The sequence below is a fragment of the Rhopilema esculentum genome, chromosome 16 (assembly GCF_057945365.1).
Source record: "Rhopilema esculentum isolate cy_ngs chromosome 16, ASM5794536v1, whole genome shotgun sequence".
NCBI classification, from domain to species: domain Eukaryota; kingdom Metazoa; phylum Cnidaria; class Scyphozoa; order Rhizostomeae; family Rhizostomatidae; genus Rhopilema; species Rhopilema esculentum.
The window spans coordinates 14,756,036-14,772,538 of NC_142830.1; the positions used below are offsets into that span (position 1 = coordinate 14,756,036).

Sequence of the window (16,503 nt, forward strand, 5' to 3'; positions counted from 1 at the left end):
GTGAAGGGTGGATCTTGCAAGCAAAAGGAATGCAGGGAGTAAGAGGAGGCATGGGAACGAAAGAATGTATAAGGACGATCCACGCCTAGGGGTGCAGTTAACAGGAATTTAGAGGATGTGACGCCTCCAATATTCCATGAGTTTGTCAAGAAATCTTTTTTTGATCAAGAAGATCATTAGTTGGTCGGTAAGATAAGTAAAATCACTTAAATATGTTGCAGGTCGGCTGAGATTTGACGATGTGGTTGTAGGCTCTTTCCCCATCAAATCGCTGCAATGTTGTCTCGGTTCCCCTTTTTATACTCTGGATAACAGAATATTTCTAAAGAAACACTCTCCCTTTTTTTTCTAGAGAGAGTCTTGTACTCAGGGAGTAAAAGCTTTGAATTAAGCCAGAGTTGAAATATCAAACTTTAGAAAACATTAAAAATGTTCAAGATCGTTAGCTGATTTTGAATATTAAGATATATTTCATATAAGTCTTTTAGAATATGTGGTCAAAAGTAAAAAGTTTGATAAATTTCTTTGTATGATGTCACATTTAAGCCAACAGAAGAAGAAGAAGCAAATCCTCTATAAAGCCAGCAGAAGAAGAAGCTGATTGCAACTTCGCAGATATGACATCTAGCTTTTGAAAACTGGTGACGATTGCTCGCTCCCAGACCCTTGAGACCCCGACGAAAACTTGAAACAAAATTTAGAGGATGGAGATATGAGATGGAGCTGTAAAGGTCATGGCTCTTTCAGCCCAAAATGATACAGGACAAAGCGGAGCTGAAGAGCAAAAAATGGTCAAAAAGAATGCATTAAGTGCTGAAGTGAAGAGCAAGGTATGTTATTTGAGCCTAGCAGCGTATAAGGGCAGTTTTCAAGGGTTGTATTCAGGCCACCGGAAATTTTGGAGAACAGCTTTTTTGTGTTTACAACAACGTAATTGTTTTTCATTTGACTAAAAACCCTGGGTATTAAGTTGAACTCAATCATCAATTGACATTCTGTTAAAATATTGCTGCCATTTCTCAATCAAGCATCCGTTGTCCGTGTGATAGAAAGTAACCTGAGCAAGCGTTGTTGTCGATTCATGTTTTCCAAAACCAGAAGGCTTAGCGTAGGCCTATTTGATCTCTCGAAAAGCAGGCCATTTGTGTTCAAGGCCCGGGCTGTTGAAGCGATGAAGCTGCAACAAGAAATACTTGGGTGAATCATTTCCCTCAGTTGAAAGTAGTAAGTTGTTTGTTTTCTAGATACACTGCCAGTTGCTCTAGTTTTGTACATCAATGCTCTCCCTTATTGTTACAATGTTTTGGTCACTTTATTGATGAGAATTAGGTCCGGTGAACCAAATTTATTGTTAATTAATGTGTACCATACGAGGCTAAGAGCAGGCTTCAAGACATATAATTGTATCACATCTTTCACAATTGAATGGCTGTTACAACTTCAGTAAATGTATGCCAACCAAAAACTGCATGTTGCTAAGGAGGAATGGAAACATTTTTTAAACAAAACAGTTCTTTGTAAAGAAGATTGAAATTTCTATTGTATAGATTTTCTTTGCTGTGTTAATAAAGTTAATGTATGGATGTAATCTTATGTCAAAGGGAGTATCAATTAGCTTATAGATAGAAAATAAGAAATAGAATTTGCAATTCACCTGGTCTATTTTGATTTTAATATGTGGTTGAGGCTGTTCAAATTATCTCATGAAAAACTTAGCATTGTCTTTGCTGGAAACCTTTCTTTAGTTTGAAAGAAAAGCTGGACTGGGTATGAAAAACCTAAGGTACAGAATTGATTAAAAAGTTAGCATTCAAAGTAACAGGACCAGTTGATGGATTCTATATCTAATAAGGAAGTCTTTCAAAAGAATGCGAATTCAAATCTTCATTATTGTTTGGTTAAGCAGGGATGATTATGAAGGAAAAGTATTTTTTCAAATAGGAAAAATGAATTATTAGGCAGCTGATTGTTGAAAGTGGTTAGGGAGTTTTGAATTAAGATGAAGATAAAATAGTGTCTGTAACTAATTATTTCGAAAAGATTTAAAAACACCTTTTAAGACAGACATGTTGCTAAATCATGGTAGTGTATTACATATATAACTTTACTGGGAATCAGTTTTATCAAAGTATTTTTATGTGGTCGGAGACCTCAATAGTTTGATGTTGTGTTGTCAAAAGCTATTATGAATTGTAGTGACCAAATTTAACTCTGCACTCATAAAATTGTTGCAGAAGCTGCTATCAATGACTGAAATTTTGTGGATTTCTTAAACATTAAACATACTGTTCATAATATCACCAGTTATTGTTCTCGTTAACCAATCCACAAGAAGACAGATTGCCTTTAAGCCCTGTCTTGTAAAATCAATGTTTAAAGAGGCAGTTGCTTGGTAAACATGAGATAGGAAAAAGCTTGATGTTTGGCCCAAACATAAAAACACTTGTGTTGCAATTGAACAAATGTGTTCTTCTTTTTAAAAAGTCTGCTGTTTATACATTATATTAGGGAATAGTAGGCAAAGAAATATAAAGCAGTTATCAGATTGTTAGCTTGGAGTGAATATAAAAGTTATCATGCAAATTGATGTATTTATGGATGGAATTTTCAATAAGGAGAGACCATCAAACTGAGCTAGGCTGAATCAATAATATTTATAATGCCCTTAACACAGCAAATTGCCTAAAATCACTTTTGGCAAGGTTCTGATATGTTGAAAGCAAGGCTTATGATAGAATATTAATTTGAACCTCCATCATAATTTCTTTAAGCTTTAATGATAAAGATAAATGCCAATTTGTCACATCTATTTATTTGCCCTGGCACTCTTGATATTTCTTTAATGTTAAAAACCAGCTTTGTTACTATGAAACTATACTCATCAGATCATAGGTGATAATGTGATTTTTTGTCTTTGAGATAATATATCTTATTCAGAACCTCTTGCTTCCTTCAAAAATTTTAGACCTATATATACAGTCCTTACAGCAGCATTAATTTTCAGAAATTGACAAACAAATTCTTTTTTAATAAATTGTTTTCCATTAGATATCACTAAAAGAAACTCTGATCAATTGTACAGCAGAAAAATCTGTAGTCTTTGATTCAAAGGGATCTTTTCTAGCATCATGAACTTCTGTCTTGCTTGCATAATTCAGATTTTTTTAACATTTACTTTTACGAATCTATGTAATTTTTCCCATTTTGAAATCATTTTGTACTTGGCATAATTTCTCCTTCTAAACACATAATTTCAATTTTTGTTTGATTATTTCCCTTTTTTCTTCACAAATTCTGCATTTCTATATTATCAAATTCTGTTATTTCTGTATTTTTCTATCATTTAGTTCCTATGATGCTACTAACTTAATTTTAGTTCCATTGTGTTCAAAAAATGAAGCCCTTAATTGTTGCAATATGCCTGCAGCAAATGTTTTGGTAAAATCCTGTTCAGTTTTTCATGTACCAACAATTTCCTTCATTTCACTTCATCTTCTTTTAAATATGGTTACTCAAGAAATTATTATGTAAGGGGGGGGGGGGCGCTAAGTATGGATCTTGCCAAAATATTGTAGCTTCATTGAGATAAAATTGTCTGAATGTTGTTGAAACTCAATAAATTTTGCCTGATTGGGGGACTGGTGCCCCTGCCCTATGACTATGTGCCAAAGTGTCACAAATCCTTGCCCCAAAGGGTCCCGTTTAACAGCAGCCTTTATTTTTATAAGTTATTCCTGTTTTCTTTGTCACATGCTTTCTCAGGTTGGGGGGGGGGGGCTATTTCTACTCTTCTGTTTCACCTTGCCCAGTTTTTATAAGATTCTCCTTAGCCACGAATGCCAACTACATTCATTTTTAGCATAAGGAACTATTTTTAGGAGCTATATTGTAAAACTCTGTAATGCAACATATTTGAGTCTTCTAGGCAGTGTCTACAGATTTAGAACATCCAGATGGTTATAGAAACTGACCATGCGGCATCCATGTGCAGATGTGCAAAAAAAATATCAGCAATTCACATTACCCCCTGGCTCTTGTTTTTCGCACCCAATGCGTATTTTTATTAAGCAATTATCCAAAAACACAAAAGACCTTTCCCTTGGTCTGATATGACATCTAACATAACAGTTCATCGCTAGAGGCAGTACGGTAAATCCCGGATTGGACCCCTCAATTTGATAACTTTTACCGTCTGAGGTTGCCTTTGGCGTTTTGTTTTTGAATTTCCCTAAAATTGCTACTTTTGGTGATGATTAATTAAATGCTTTTTAAAGAGATTCCTACTCAAATAAATGAGGTCTTTAAATAATTTCTTCTTATTGTCTACAATAATTTTATAAGCCCCCCTCCTCTCGAATAGGCCCCCATCCAAATATATCAACGTGAATAAGCCCCCAGGGGTCTAATTCAAGGATTTACGGTATGTCAATTCCGGAAATCAAGCGATAAACGGAAATAAACACTACTAACATTATTTAAGCTATTAACATCTATTAAACTATAAATTTATTTATACAGTCGCAATAATTTGTTTTTTTACGATCGGCTGTAAAAATTAAAATTTGTTCTTTATACGCACAGTACCAATAGGTGAAATTAGCTTCAGTTTGAATAGGCAAACAAGACGTTTAGATGCATTCTTGCATCAAATAAAAATAGGCATCCTTGCATCAACCTTTTTCGTTCATTCCTCTACATTTGTCACGTTCATCGTTTCACTTAAGTCCTTTCGTCGTTTATGTGTTTCAAAGCTTTCATAGTTCGCCTCGCGTTTTCTGGCTTTTGAAAACCTCACCTCACGTACCACGGTATTACCCCTTTCGTTAGTATTGTCATGCCCAAAGTTTTTAGCCCATTACAAACCTCAATGCTCGAGTTTTTCTCCTTCAGGAGTTTGTTTGAAAGCCCAAACTTCAACTTTATCGTGTGAAGGCCTAAGTGGATCTTTGATTATTTGTATTTTGACATTGTCATTTGTCTCGGGTGCTTGAATGTTTGTTACTGTCTGTTGAAGACAATTATTTACATTTGGCTTTTGTCTGTAAGTTTCCATGCTGCATCTATGACGTCAGCAAGTTTATTTACACTGCACGCGAAGCAGCTGAATTACCTGTAGGTACAGCTGAGGGCGAGGTCCGTTGTTTAATAGCTCTCTGGTATCAATATTTGATGTTTGCTTTTTATTCATGATTTATTGCTCATGTGCAAACTTTGGAAAAACAGTTTGTTAGCAAAATGAAATGGTTCTTTGTTTCATCTATTGACGATGCAATGTGTGAACTGTATTTTTACACTTCCCCGAATTCTATTGCAACATTCAAACAACAATTGGCTTTCATTTTCTCCTTTTATTTGACATGTCAAAGGTCATCAAACAAGGTTAATTAGAAGATATACATTTGATAGTTTACATCCTGAAGTAAAGGCCAATTAATATAGGCCATATGTTGCTACTGGTGTTTTTGAAACGTCCTTTTCTTTTCAACAACTTTATTGCAATGTCTGTTTTTTGGGTATTGCGCAAATAAAATCACTTTAAGTTTATCGGTCTGTTTAAATGTGCTCCATGCTCCATAAACACGGACAGTTGTCATATGGTCTCGTTAATCTTGTAACTTGGGAGTTGCAACTTTCAACTGACCCAATCCATATTGCCAAAAAGTCAATCTCATTCTGCATTGGTTAGCTCCCCTGTGTTCATCGCTGGTGTATTTACTTCCTTAATAAATATCTTCCTCGTTACTTTCTACCATGATTTCAATTTCAGCATGATTCGGGGATCTGCCTGGAAACTGGAATGTGTTTTCCACCTTTTGAGAAAATGGAAAGTATGAAGGTGCCAGGCTCAGTGCCAATATCGCTGGCCCACAGCACCCCTAATTCCGAAGAGAATGCACCGCCTTTGATGGATGTACAGTTTGCTGGGCATTTTGATGATGAAAACCAACCATCGAAACAGCACATCGCTTACCACGTACTTTCAAACCTGCTAGATGACGAAATCAACGACGGAGGAGCGCAGCACACGGCAATATCCAAAACAGAGCTGAATGATGTGTAAGCCTTAATTAATTAATTTCCTTGGCAACTCTTTCGGCCGTTATTCCGCATATCTTAAAACTTCCAACAAAGAGCAAAAAGTAAGCGGATGTTTATATCCACGTGTGAATCGAGAATGACTACAGCAGATATATTTTGTTTTCAATTGGTTCCGTGCTTTTGACCAGTCGCTGCCTGCTAACCTACTTTTCAATAAACAGCTAGATTCTGTGACAGAAGATACTGTTTCAATGGAAAGTACAGGTGAAATTTCTACAGGCGTGTTTATTAGAGAAGATAATTTCAGCGTTTATTTTTAAAAGAATTCTTCACCTAAAGAACGTTTAAATCTTAGAATTCTTTACCTAAAGAACGTTTAAATCTTAGAATTCTTTACCTAAAGAACGTTTGAATCTTGTTCACGGTATCTTTAACATTTCTTTTCAGCTATGAGACCTTTTTCATAGGCCTGTTAACTTTCCGGAATAGTACCCAGCTTTGTTCCACCAGTTATTAAAATACCTTTGGTTTTGAGACTTAAGTTTTTTCTAGAAATAATCTCAACTGGTGCCAATAGACTTCTAAGCACCCTTGTTGATTTTACTCTTCTTTATACTTATCAACTGAAAACATAAAATCAAAATAATTTGGTAATATTATCAAGATGCGTGTTTTCATTTTATAGCAGCCTTTCTGATATCTATCAAAGTGTATTGCCACATTGCAATAAAAAACTGTGTTGTTTTAACTCGATAGGTGATGTTTGGATCAGTATTTTTCCGAGAAACCGATAAATACCAAAACATGATATTCCATTTTTTATCGCGATTTTTTCCAGTATACTGCTTCCCAAATCAGTACTGCTTTAGACATTAGTTTATACTTCAGAATAGAGAGATTATAAAATGTACGGAAGGTGTAATACTTAGCAATTGTCTGATCCAACTACAGAACTTAATGTACTAGAATAATGCAGTTGCGTTGTTTTGTTCTCTCCAATCTTGTAATATTCCAACAGCCATACTTTTTCAAAGGACATTTTAGTTACATTTTAATCATCACCAATTCATCTGTTATTGGATTGGACTTTGATATTTTGGTTTTAGTGACCTAAAATGTAAACCAATTTGCAGTTTTCATGTAGCTGTTGGGAGAAATCAGTGTCATCTTACGTTTAGGCCTTTTCATCTCGATATAATTTACTTCTTTACTTTACTTTTTTCAACCACTTTGTTACTACTACGGCCATATGCTTGAAACGAAACTGCTTTCCAATACCTTCATTGGTCCTTTTGCAGGTTTGACGCTGGCTCCTGGCCGCCAAGCATCTCTTCTTTGTCATCTAGTTTCAGTCTGAACCTTGACCTCCACGACAATGCCAACCAGGCTGGATTTCCAGGAAGAATCATTCACGACATTTGGTCGCCTAACCCCTCTCCCAAAGGCTCCTACCCATCAACCCCGAGTGAAGACAGCATTCCGTATTTTCCCAGTAGTCATGACAACCGCGAGTCCCCATATCACAACGGCAGTCCAGTAGATCTTCTTATGGGGAGGTGCAGTGGTTCTCCGATGCTTGCATCGCCGTGTTGCCTCTCATCTGACCAGTCGTTTTTGTCACACAATCAAAGGAAAGAGACATCCCCGTTCTATGGATCTGGCTACGTCAGCATGGATTCTTTCAACAACAACCACGGAGTAAGCAATGGCTTTGATAACGGACTTGATATTGAGCATGGCAAGCTTCAAAGGCAGAATATGCATGCCATCAGAGCCTTGCAGTTCGCCGACCCTGGTAATGATGGGCAGTTTGGTGGGCAGGACTCAGGGGGGAGAGAGCCAACTCCAACAGGGCTTTCAGATGATCCACACAAGCACGAAACAAGGTCTAGAAAACATCAGGTTCACTTCGAAGAAAGAGAGAAGAACGGTTTTGTGAGCAAGCATAAGAACGGACAAGTCATACCGTCGAGGGAGGAAATGATGTCTGCAGGAAAACGACTTGGATCAGGTCTGGATGAATGTTTGGAGCAACTTAGGCACTTGGAGAGGGAATGTCGTAAGGTAGGAGCTTCAATGCCTTTTAAGATATTAATTAATTATAATTACATATTTATCCTCCTTTCATGTATTTATAGGCAGGCAAAACCTCATTTCGCAACTGATTTTGTTTACTTCATTTTATGTTAGCAATTCATTATAGAGTCAAACCATTCGTTAGCAATACACCATCGCTGTATCATATATAAGCTAATTTCTCGGCATTCACTGTAAGCAAGATTTATCAAAATTTTGACAATCTATTTTGAGTACACCTATGTGTATGATAGTGACAAACACTAGTATGGCAATCACCAATCACGGATCATTAAAACTATATGTCAATGATTAGTCGTGATTCCTCGCTCCTACCCAACAATCACCTCGGCTGAATTTTTCGCTTGAATCATTTTCAATCAATCAAACCACGAAAAGTCCAGGCAATCAACAGGTACTAACGTGGCTTATGCCATTGGCCAATCTGCAATTAGCCAATCAGTGAGCTAGGTACTACTCAGACGCTCATTGATTGGCTAATGTTGATTGACAGATGAATTAAGCCACTTTTCGTATATATCGATTGTCTTTAATATAAGCTATAATCAGGGTTGAAAAATGCCCCGCAGCGCCGGGAAACGTTTGGTACAAATTCATTGCAGGAAACTGTTGCTTTTGTCAGGAAATTGTTAGCGTGAAATCTCCATAGTGTGATTTTAATATAAACATTGAAATTTATGTTACTCTCTTTCTACCGAACGCTGTTTTCTTGTGATATGCATACATTCTATATAACTTTTGTTCTGCACTACTAACTAAAAACGAAGTTTAGCTTTCAAAATACAATCATCTGGTATTATCAGCGTCTGTTATGCTAAATTTGCGGCAATTCGGGCATGATTTTCAGCTACTGATTTAATCCAAGCAAGCTAAAACAAAGTTCATTTCTCTTTTTACATTAGCCATTCTAGATAAGTAAAAACACTTGAATACGGCAATTCTTGTTACGTCATTTGTGAACATGCCACAATGTGAACATGTGAACACACTGAAAGGTGAACATGGCCCAAAAACTGTGTGAATGTGTCCATTATTATTCATACTTTCTACTGGGATTTGCATAAATGTTTCATCGCTAGCTTAAATAGAACGTAAGCATTTTGGGCTTACATCTTTGACTCTAGCACCACCCCTGATTTAAAACATTAATTTTAACCATTGAAAAGTAAAATAGTATCCACTGGTTGTATGAACTACTAGCTTTGATGATAAATTGAGCAACAAACATGAAACCCAGGACATAAAACAGTAGGATACATCAAAACTTTAATATTATCTAGTTTGCTAGTACTGATATGAAATTAAATCAAAGTTATTATAGATTTTCAGATCCACTAACTTCAATCTTGAAAACAAACATTGAGCTTTGTGCTCGATCTTGTTCTTCTTGATCCTCTTATAAAGTATAAACAAAATGATTGCTGTTCGAATAGCTTTGACCAAATTTTTAGGACAAATGTTTAAACAAATCAGGCAACTTAAAATATTACTTTCAGTTGATGGAAACTTTGTCAAAGCTTCGCAGGAAATTTTCATTTTTTTTTTCTATTTGCTGCCAGGAAGAAAAATCTCTTTTTAAGCCCTGGCTATAATTTTTCGGCTTCAGAATAAAATTTCTTTTAAATACCGCTTTACCACATGCCATTTACTGAGGTTATAGAAACTTGACTGTTGTCGAGTGCGGAGGAGATCTTCTTGTCAAGCCAGATGGTGGCAGCATGTTTAGATAAAGAGTATTGAGAATTGTCACACGTTGTCCTCGGCATTGCCGCTGCAGGCAGCCCTTTCATCCAACTTTAAGCCGTTAAATCTTCATTTCCCCTCAGATTGTTTATCTTTTCACAAATGTTTTTTGTATTACCTTTCATTCTATTTCTGGCGCCAAGGTAAATTTTGGTTCCTATAAACCCTTCTTTGATGAATGACAGCCCTCTCCAAGGGAGAAATCTGTATTCTTTACAATAGAAAAAGGTTCGTTTCTCGAAACTAATCTAAATTTAAGCAACATTTAGCGTTTGTCAACTAATAGATAGCCCCGCCGTTGGAAAATTTCTCGCGCCACCATGTTTTTGACTAAGTGTATTTTAAATTCCCTTTTTCCATGCAGGCAGAACAAGAGCTGTCCAAGGTTTACCCTTCGAGACGCCGATCGTCATCAAGTGGTGGTGGCTATCATACCAGAATGTCGTCTAACCCAACAAGAGTGGATAAAATGATTCACGAACAAATCAAAGTTCATGATAAGGTATTCATTTAGTAATTGTGATCTCAATTTCGACCTTAGTTGAGCAGAATTGCTTTCTATAATGGCTGTACTGCAAAAGTCAGTGGCCTACTTTTTGTCCGACACTGGTAAAGTACTGCGATAACAAAACGTACAAATTTGTTTTGTTTGACCCCTGAACTGAGGCAATGTGAAGCAATTTAGGCTAAGAGGCAACATTTGTTTTCTAGGCCTGCCTAGCCCTATATCCAAAGGTTTTTTCTAAACTTTGGACCCAAAGTATATCTATAATTGAATTAGAAATGAAAAAATGTGGGCATGCTTTTAAACAGTTTATCATAGTAAGGTCCCCTATCTATAGAGAATTTAATACCCCTAGACTTGCGATACTGCTTCTAATTTCTTTGGTATTAATGATGATGAAACAATGCTACAAGGTTGGAAAATTACTTTTGACAGAGCAACCATACAGATATCCACTATTCTTGACATTTTCATTTAATGAACATAGACATGTGTTGTAGATTTTTAACCCAAGTGTAATTTTTCTCCAGGTTGAGTCTCTGATCGGTCGAATTGAACGGCTGGGAAGGAGGCCTTTGCATTCCAACGTAGGAGTTGCTTTAGACAAGTGGCTGGCGTGTATAAGAGAGCTGCAAAATTTGAGGAAAAACGAAATCAATAGCAGCCCAGGGTCGCATGTGGGAAGTTATGGCTGTAAGTCTTACGATGATCGAGGTACGTGAATTACAGTTGCAAACTGATATTTTCATAAAGATCTAGCTTTCTAGTTTTTAAAGAGCCAATGAGCAAGGGGCACCACTTTCTACAGAATGTGCAAGATGGAGGACTGCTAATCGGTTAGGGTCGTAGAAAGCAGATCCAAGGGTTTAGGGTTCGAGTCACTAAGATAGCCAACCTGTTACTTAGCATGGAAAGAGTTGTTGATGCTCTGTGATTCCAGGCAGAGAAATCATCAGGTGTTGTCACATCGAGAGGAAGTGCCAGGGCACTGCTGAATAGGCACATACCTTGTCAGTTTCTCAAAACTACTTTTGAAAGTTCAGTTGCAACAAAAGGAAGCCAATATTATTTACTTGCCCTTTTTTCCTGAATAGAATAAACTTTGTTAAGTGACTTTTTTAATTCAAATTGATCTCTCGCTCTAAAATAGTGCTTCAGTGGATGCTTTTCATAACAAACTGTAAGGTGGTGTTCCCAAGAAATCGTGCTCCTTTTTAATTCCATTTCATTTAAATGTTTTTATAAGAACACCGAAGGATTGTGATCAACTATAGCCAGATCAAATAAAATTTGGCTGATTTTCATGTTCATGAAAAGAGTTCTTCAGTATGATTGCAAATTCACCAATTTTGAATCTGCGTCTCATAACGTGAAAAGCATCCTGAAATACCTCTAAATATGCAAAATCAGTTCAAGATATTAGGAATATGTCATGAAAATATTCAACTCATTTCTAGATTTACTGGCGTTAGGAAGCTGCATAAAGAGTCTGGTTACGCACACAAGAGAGGCTAGGACAACAGTGTGGTGTGCCACCCAGATGCTGCATGCTGAAGACTACTGGATGATGCGACCAAGCGAGAGCTGCACCAGCCTCGAGCACCACTCAGACCTGTCTAGCGAGAAGTCGTAGAGGGCAGAGGGCCTGACCAGTCAGTCTTGGGTATTTACGTGATGAGGACGTGGTTGTTTCCTCGGTTTAAAGATCTTTGCTGTCACGTGTTGTTGGGTCATTTTATGGCACCCAGCCGTGATTCCTCGGCACTTGTTTGTCTTGCAAAATTCTCGTGGGATCAATATTTTCGCTTCATTAGTAGCAGCTAGCCTGCTACAAAAGCAATTTAATCGTGTTGTTGACTCGTGTTTTGCAGAGGAACTTTAAAACATTTTGAATGAGAAATTGAAGATTTTGGAGAGAAGAGATCGAGCTTGACAAGCCTGGAATTATCTTGGGACCTTTGGAATTTAATTGACTTTATTACGACACGTGTAGAAGTTTGCATGAAGAAGTCCAAAAACAGTCACAGCTTGCTACTGATGCACAATTTGCAGTTTGTTAGCAATGGGATTGCAGCTTTTTGCTAGTATTTTCATCTTTGTAGTTACCAAGTCATCATGAAGTTTTACTGCGGAGGATTTTAATGCAGTTACTAAAAATTGTCAACTTTAAATTGACTTTATTTACTTTTTTGTCTTGGAAATTAACACACTTCGCCAGCACTTAAAACTGATATTCCGAATCCCCATTTATTTACTCACGATTAATGTACTTGTTGTGATTGCAATTTTGATGTTTCAAATTTTTCTTCCCTTGATTTAGGATTGTCCAATTTCCAGACTTCTATATAACATTTTGAATTTTTAAGAAGATTTCTGATAATATCAGCGATGTAATTGGGTTTTAGAGGAGGGAGACCGATGAGTTGGGGTTTATAAATATTCAACAATTATTTTTTCGATTATCAACATATGCTTCAAATTTTTCCCTGATTTTTGCTGACTTGATTATTTCGCTGATTATTATAAAGTTTTCACAATAGCCACTTAAAACCTTGTTAACCTCCATATTGCAATATTTTTCACTGAACTTGTGTAAGAGAAATTCGTGTTGTCAAACTCGTTTTACACCGGTAATTTCACTCATCCTATAATTGTTTTAAAAAGGTTGAATATCTCGATTGGCCTTCTGGCGGGTCAGATGTCTCCTCTGTTCGGTGGACCAAGATTGGAACATTTGACTCATTTTAATCTGACTTTCCCAATCTTTTCCTTATTTTCCAATGAAACACTTGCAATGCGGGTTTCATTAGATTTTGCCCCCTTATACCCCCTAGAGTATTTAAGCCCCCAGTCGATATGTTATTTTGATTTGTGAATCCTTTATGCAAGAACATCTCTGTAGCTAGCAGCCATTGTTTTAAGATGTCAGTTAAAGGGGTTCCTACTAATACTAGATCCTCTGTATTGCCTGAGAATTCGCGATGTTTCTTCCTAAATAAAGATTGCGTCATTTCACTTCGCTGCATGGTTCATGTCTATAGTCCCTAAACTGAGGATGGCATTGGATCCGTTCGAGGCATCATTGCCTAGTGTATTTATATCGCTGCATCGATGGTTTGTACGTTTTATTGTGTATCTCAAGTGTGCCTTGGAAGGAATTTATCAAATTATAGCGGGAGATAAATCAAAACCTATTGTCTTCTTTGAGTTTATATTTTGTGTTTTGTTTTTGTGGTTGTTGATTTTAATGTACGAGAAATATTAGCAAACAGCAAGCTTGAGTACTTGTGGTTTAGCTACTCACCTTGGACACAGATGCTTCGAATGAAAAGTCTAAATATCTTGTTGAACTTTATTATCGAACGTATGAAAATATGTCTAGCAATTAACTGAGAATAATGCAGGTCGCTGCAATGTCAGACAGTTTATGGTTTTGAACTAATTACAACAATTTCATCTCTCGAAAGCAACGTTATCTAAGTTTTTAATAAATCCTGCTTACTTGTTTCTGCTTGTTTTCATTTCAAAAGTCAAACATATTACGTCGACGTAATATGCTGAAACATTGGTCAATCTATTGCTCTTATCTTTACAGACCTGTGCGATATCCCTGTCATATGTTCTGAATCTTCTGCTCTCAAGAACTTCTCTTCTCTTTAGGGTATCCTCACTCACCCCCCACCCCCCTCCCAGTATGGAATGAAGCATGCCCAAATCGGTGCATTCTAAAAAGAGGAAAATAGTCTCTATCGAGCCAATGATATCAAATAGATTCTTTTTGAACACCACAATTTCCAGTCATATCTACGACACGGGATTATGCAAAGAAGACCTTTATGAGCTCTTCCCTCACTTGTTATTGTCAATTTGGTTTCTCAGTTCTGATACTGTCTCTCAGATCTGTGATTTCATGGCTTTTGTTACTGATTGCCACGATTCCCAAACCTTCAAGTTATCTACCTATGTATTCTTCAATCAGCTCGTTGATACAATTAAATATAATAAGCTACAATGCCTGCCAAAAGTCTTGGAACACTTGCTATAATTTACGTTGTGCACGAGCTGCAACATCCCCCCTCCCCCGCCTTTGTACAATGTTGTGCCACGGAAATGTGAATAATCATACATGTACAAGTGATACATTTTTACATAGCTATGGTTTTCAGCTAGCGATCAATATTGTATGAGGGGGAAGGGGGCAGCACCCTCCTTGTTGACATGGAAATAGAACGGGACACGCGAATTCACAGAAATCTCAGGGTGTTCCAAGGACTTTTGGTAGGCATTGTAGATATTTGCAGTTCTGGTAAGATACTTCCGAGTCTGCACGCAGGTTAAGATATGGTTGACATATCCCCCATCTCATAAAATTCAGATAACCGATGTTTTAGGAGACAGCAAGGCCAGTAAACACATTTTGATTGGGATTTACAAAGCAGGGCACACGCCACAGTGAAGGCCGGGGTGGCCATGCCCCCTCCCCCACATTCTTGCAAAGCAAGTATTTTAAAGCTGTAGTATAAGGGGTGACAAGCCTTGGCCCCCTACTTCCCCCTCCCCACTTTCAAATTCGTGGCACAAATATTTGGTGTAGATATAATTATTAGGTGTAACTTTAAACGCCAGAGCTGTTACTGTACAAACATTATCAGAACTGGGATACTATGCTGCACCGCAAGAATCTCTTATGTTCTCAATCTTTTTCGGTATATCATCTTATGCTCTCCCAAAATTTCAATCCTGTTCTATGTATAGAAGAGTTTTATTTTTACGTGTTAATTTGTGTTTACATAAAGGTGACCACGTGTAGAGCAATTTTTTCCACTATTATAACTTTTCATTAACTTTTCAAAGCAATAAAAGACTGCTATACCTTGACGTCAAATTGAAAATTTGTCAAAAGAGCTTTACGAGATATGGAGAATTAAATTCATGTTTACAAGCAATAGACTGCGCTAACTAAAACTTAAAGTTGCAAAAAATGACCTGAAGCTTTAAAGATTAATCGCAAACAGGGTACCAAAAAATTCTTATTTTTAATTAAAGAAACCTTTTGATAGAGAATTGAATTCAACGAAGAAGCAAAACGTTCCTGATCCATCACATGAATTTTTTTACTCAAATTTTGACGCTTGTAAGTTCTGATATGCATCTCATAGGTTGTATACAATCTGGATATAAATGAGAATTGTCTTTTTCGGTTGCTTTTCGAGAGAAGTTCATTCAGTGTTGTCTGAATCCTTTGCTGGACTCATCTTCAAACTCTGTGTCTTGAAGAGACTGACTAAACCGAGGCTTGACGACGATATTCTAGATGAGTTTTCTCCACACGAAGGAAAAGCCTCTCCTATTTTAAAATTGCTGCTTGATTTCATAACATGACTGGATTCCCCCTGAATTAACAACGGCCTTGTTTTCCAGTTTAACGGCATCATTGTCTTGCTGCCTGTCTGACTGGGACTGTCCTCCTGCTGTTGACTTTCATTTCCAGTTTGTGGTTCGGACATACCTTGCTCAGGTAGCTCCTACTCGCCAACAATCAGCTGATCTGGTATGCAAAACATTGCAACTTTAGTTTATACCAAAATAGTAGAAATTCCTTTGACGTCATAAAATCAAATTTATCGATGTCACAATCAAAACGCCTAATCATAGATCTCAGTGAGCCCTCAAAGGAGCATGGGACGCGTACATTTGATGTGGGACATTTTCCTCTTTCAATAAACCAACGACTTAAATCTATAATCAGTGGAGTTGTGTGTGTTGTACATCGAGTAATGAACAAAAATTGATACAATAAAATAACGACTTTGTACAATCCAGCTATAATTAATTTTTACCCTATCTAGTCTATACGCTTTCTACCCCCTCACCAAAGGATTCCGATTTGTGTAGATAGAAAGAATTAATTTATCTCTTGGACCTGCGGCCGCCGATTGGCCAGAAACAAGGAACCAATCAAATGCACTATTCTTCCTCTCGAATTACTTTCGATCTATATTCCAGGGGGCTAGGATTCCAAGTAGGCAGTTTAACTTACCCCCCCCCCCGAATTTTAAGTCTCAGTTTTCAGGAGCTCGAAAAGCGCGGGCCTATAATTTTTTGAGAATCTAAACATT

The 16,503-nt window shown here is 37.0% G+C and overlaps 1 protein-coding gene across 1 annotated transcript; it reads left to right on the forward strand.

The window, feature by feature from the left end:
* Positions 1 to 668: 668 nt before the first annotated feature.
* Positions 669 to 13,596, forward strand: LOC148958377 (uncharacterized). The gene is made up of 6 exons (XM_089113076.1): positions 669 to 830; positions 5,768 to 6,057; positions 7,338 to 8,103; positions 10,244 to 10,381; positions 10,915 to 11,098; positions 11,842 to 13,596. Exons 1-6 carry the CDS (start codon positions 735 to 737, stop codon positions 12,015 to 12,017), a joined length of 1,650 nt encoding a protein of 549 aa, XP_088969202.1. The 5' UTR covers positions 669 to 734; the 3' UTR covers positions 12,018 to 13,596.
* The last annotated feature ends 2,907 nt before the right edge of the window (positions 13,597 to 16,503 follow it).

What these genes read in the sequence shown, in the direction of transcription:
- LOC148958377 (XM_089113076.1), top strand. Translation starts at nt 735, where the DNA reads ATGGCTCTTTCAGCCCAAAATGATACAGGACAAAGCGGAGCTGAAGAG. An exon ending in GTGCTGAAGTGAAGAGCAAG is followed by an intron (nt 831 to 5,767) that starts GTATGTTATTTG and finishes TTTCAATTTCAG; the next exon opens with CATGATTCGGGGATCTGCCT. An exon ending in TAAGTCTTACGATGATCGAG is followed by an intron (nt 11,099 to 11,841) that starts GTACGTGAATTA and finishes ACTCATTTCTAG; the next exon opens with ATTTACTGGCGTTAGGAAGC.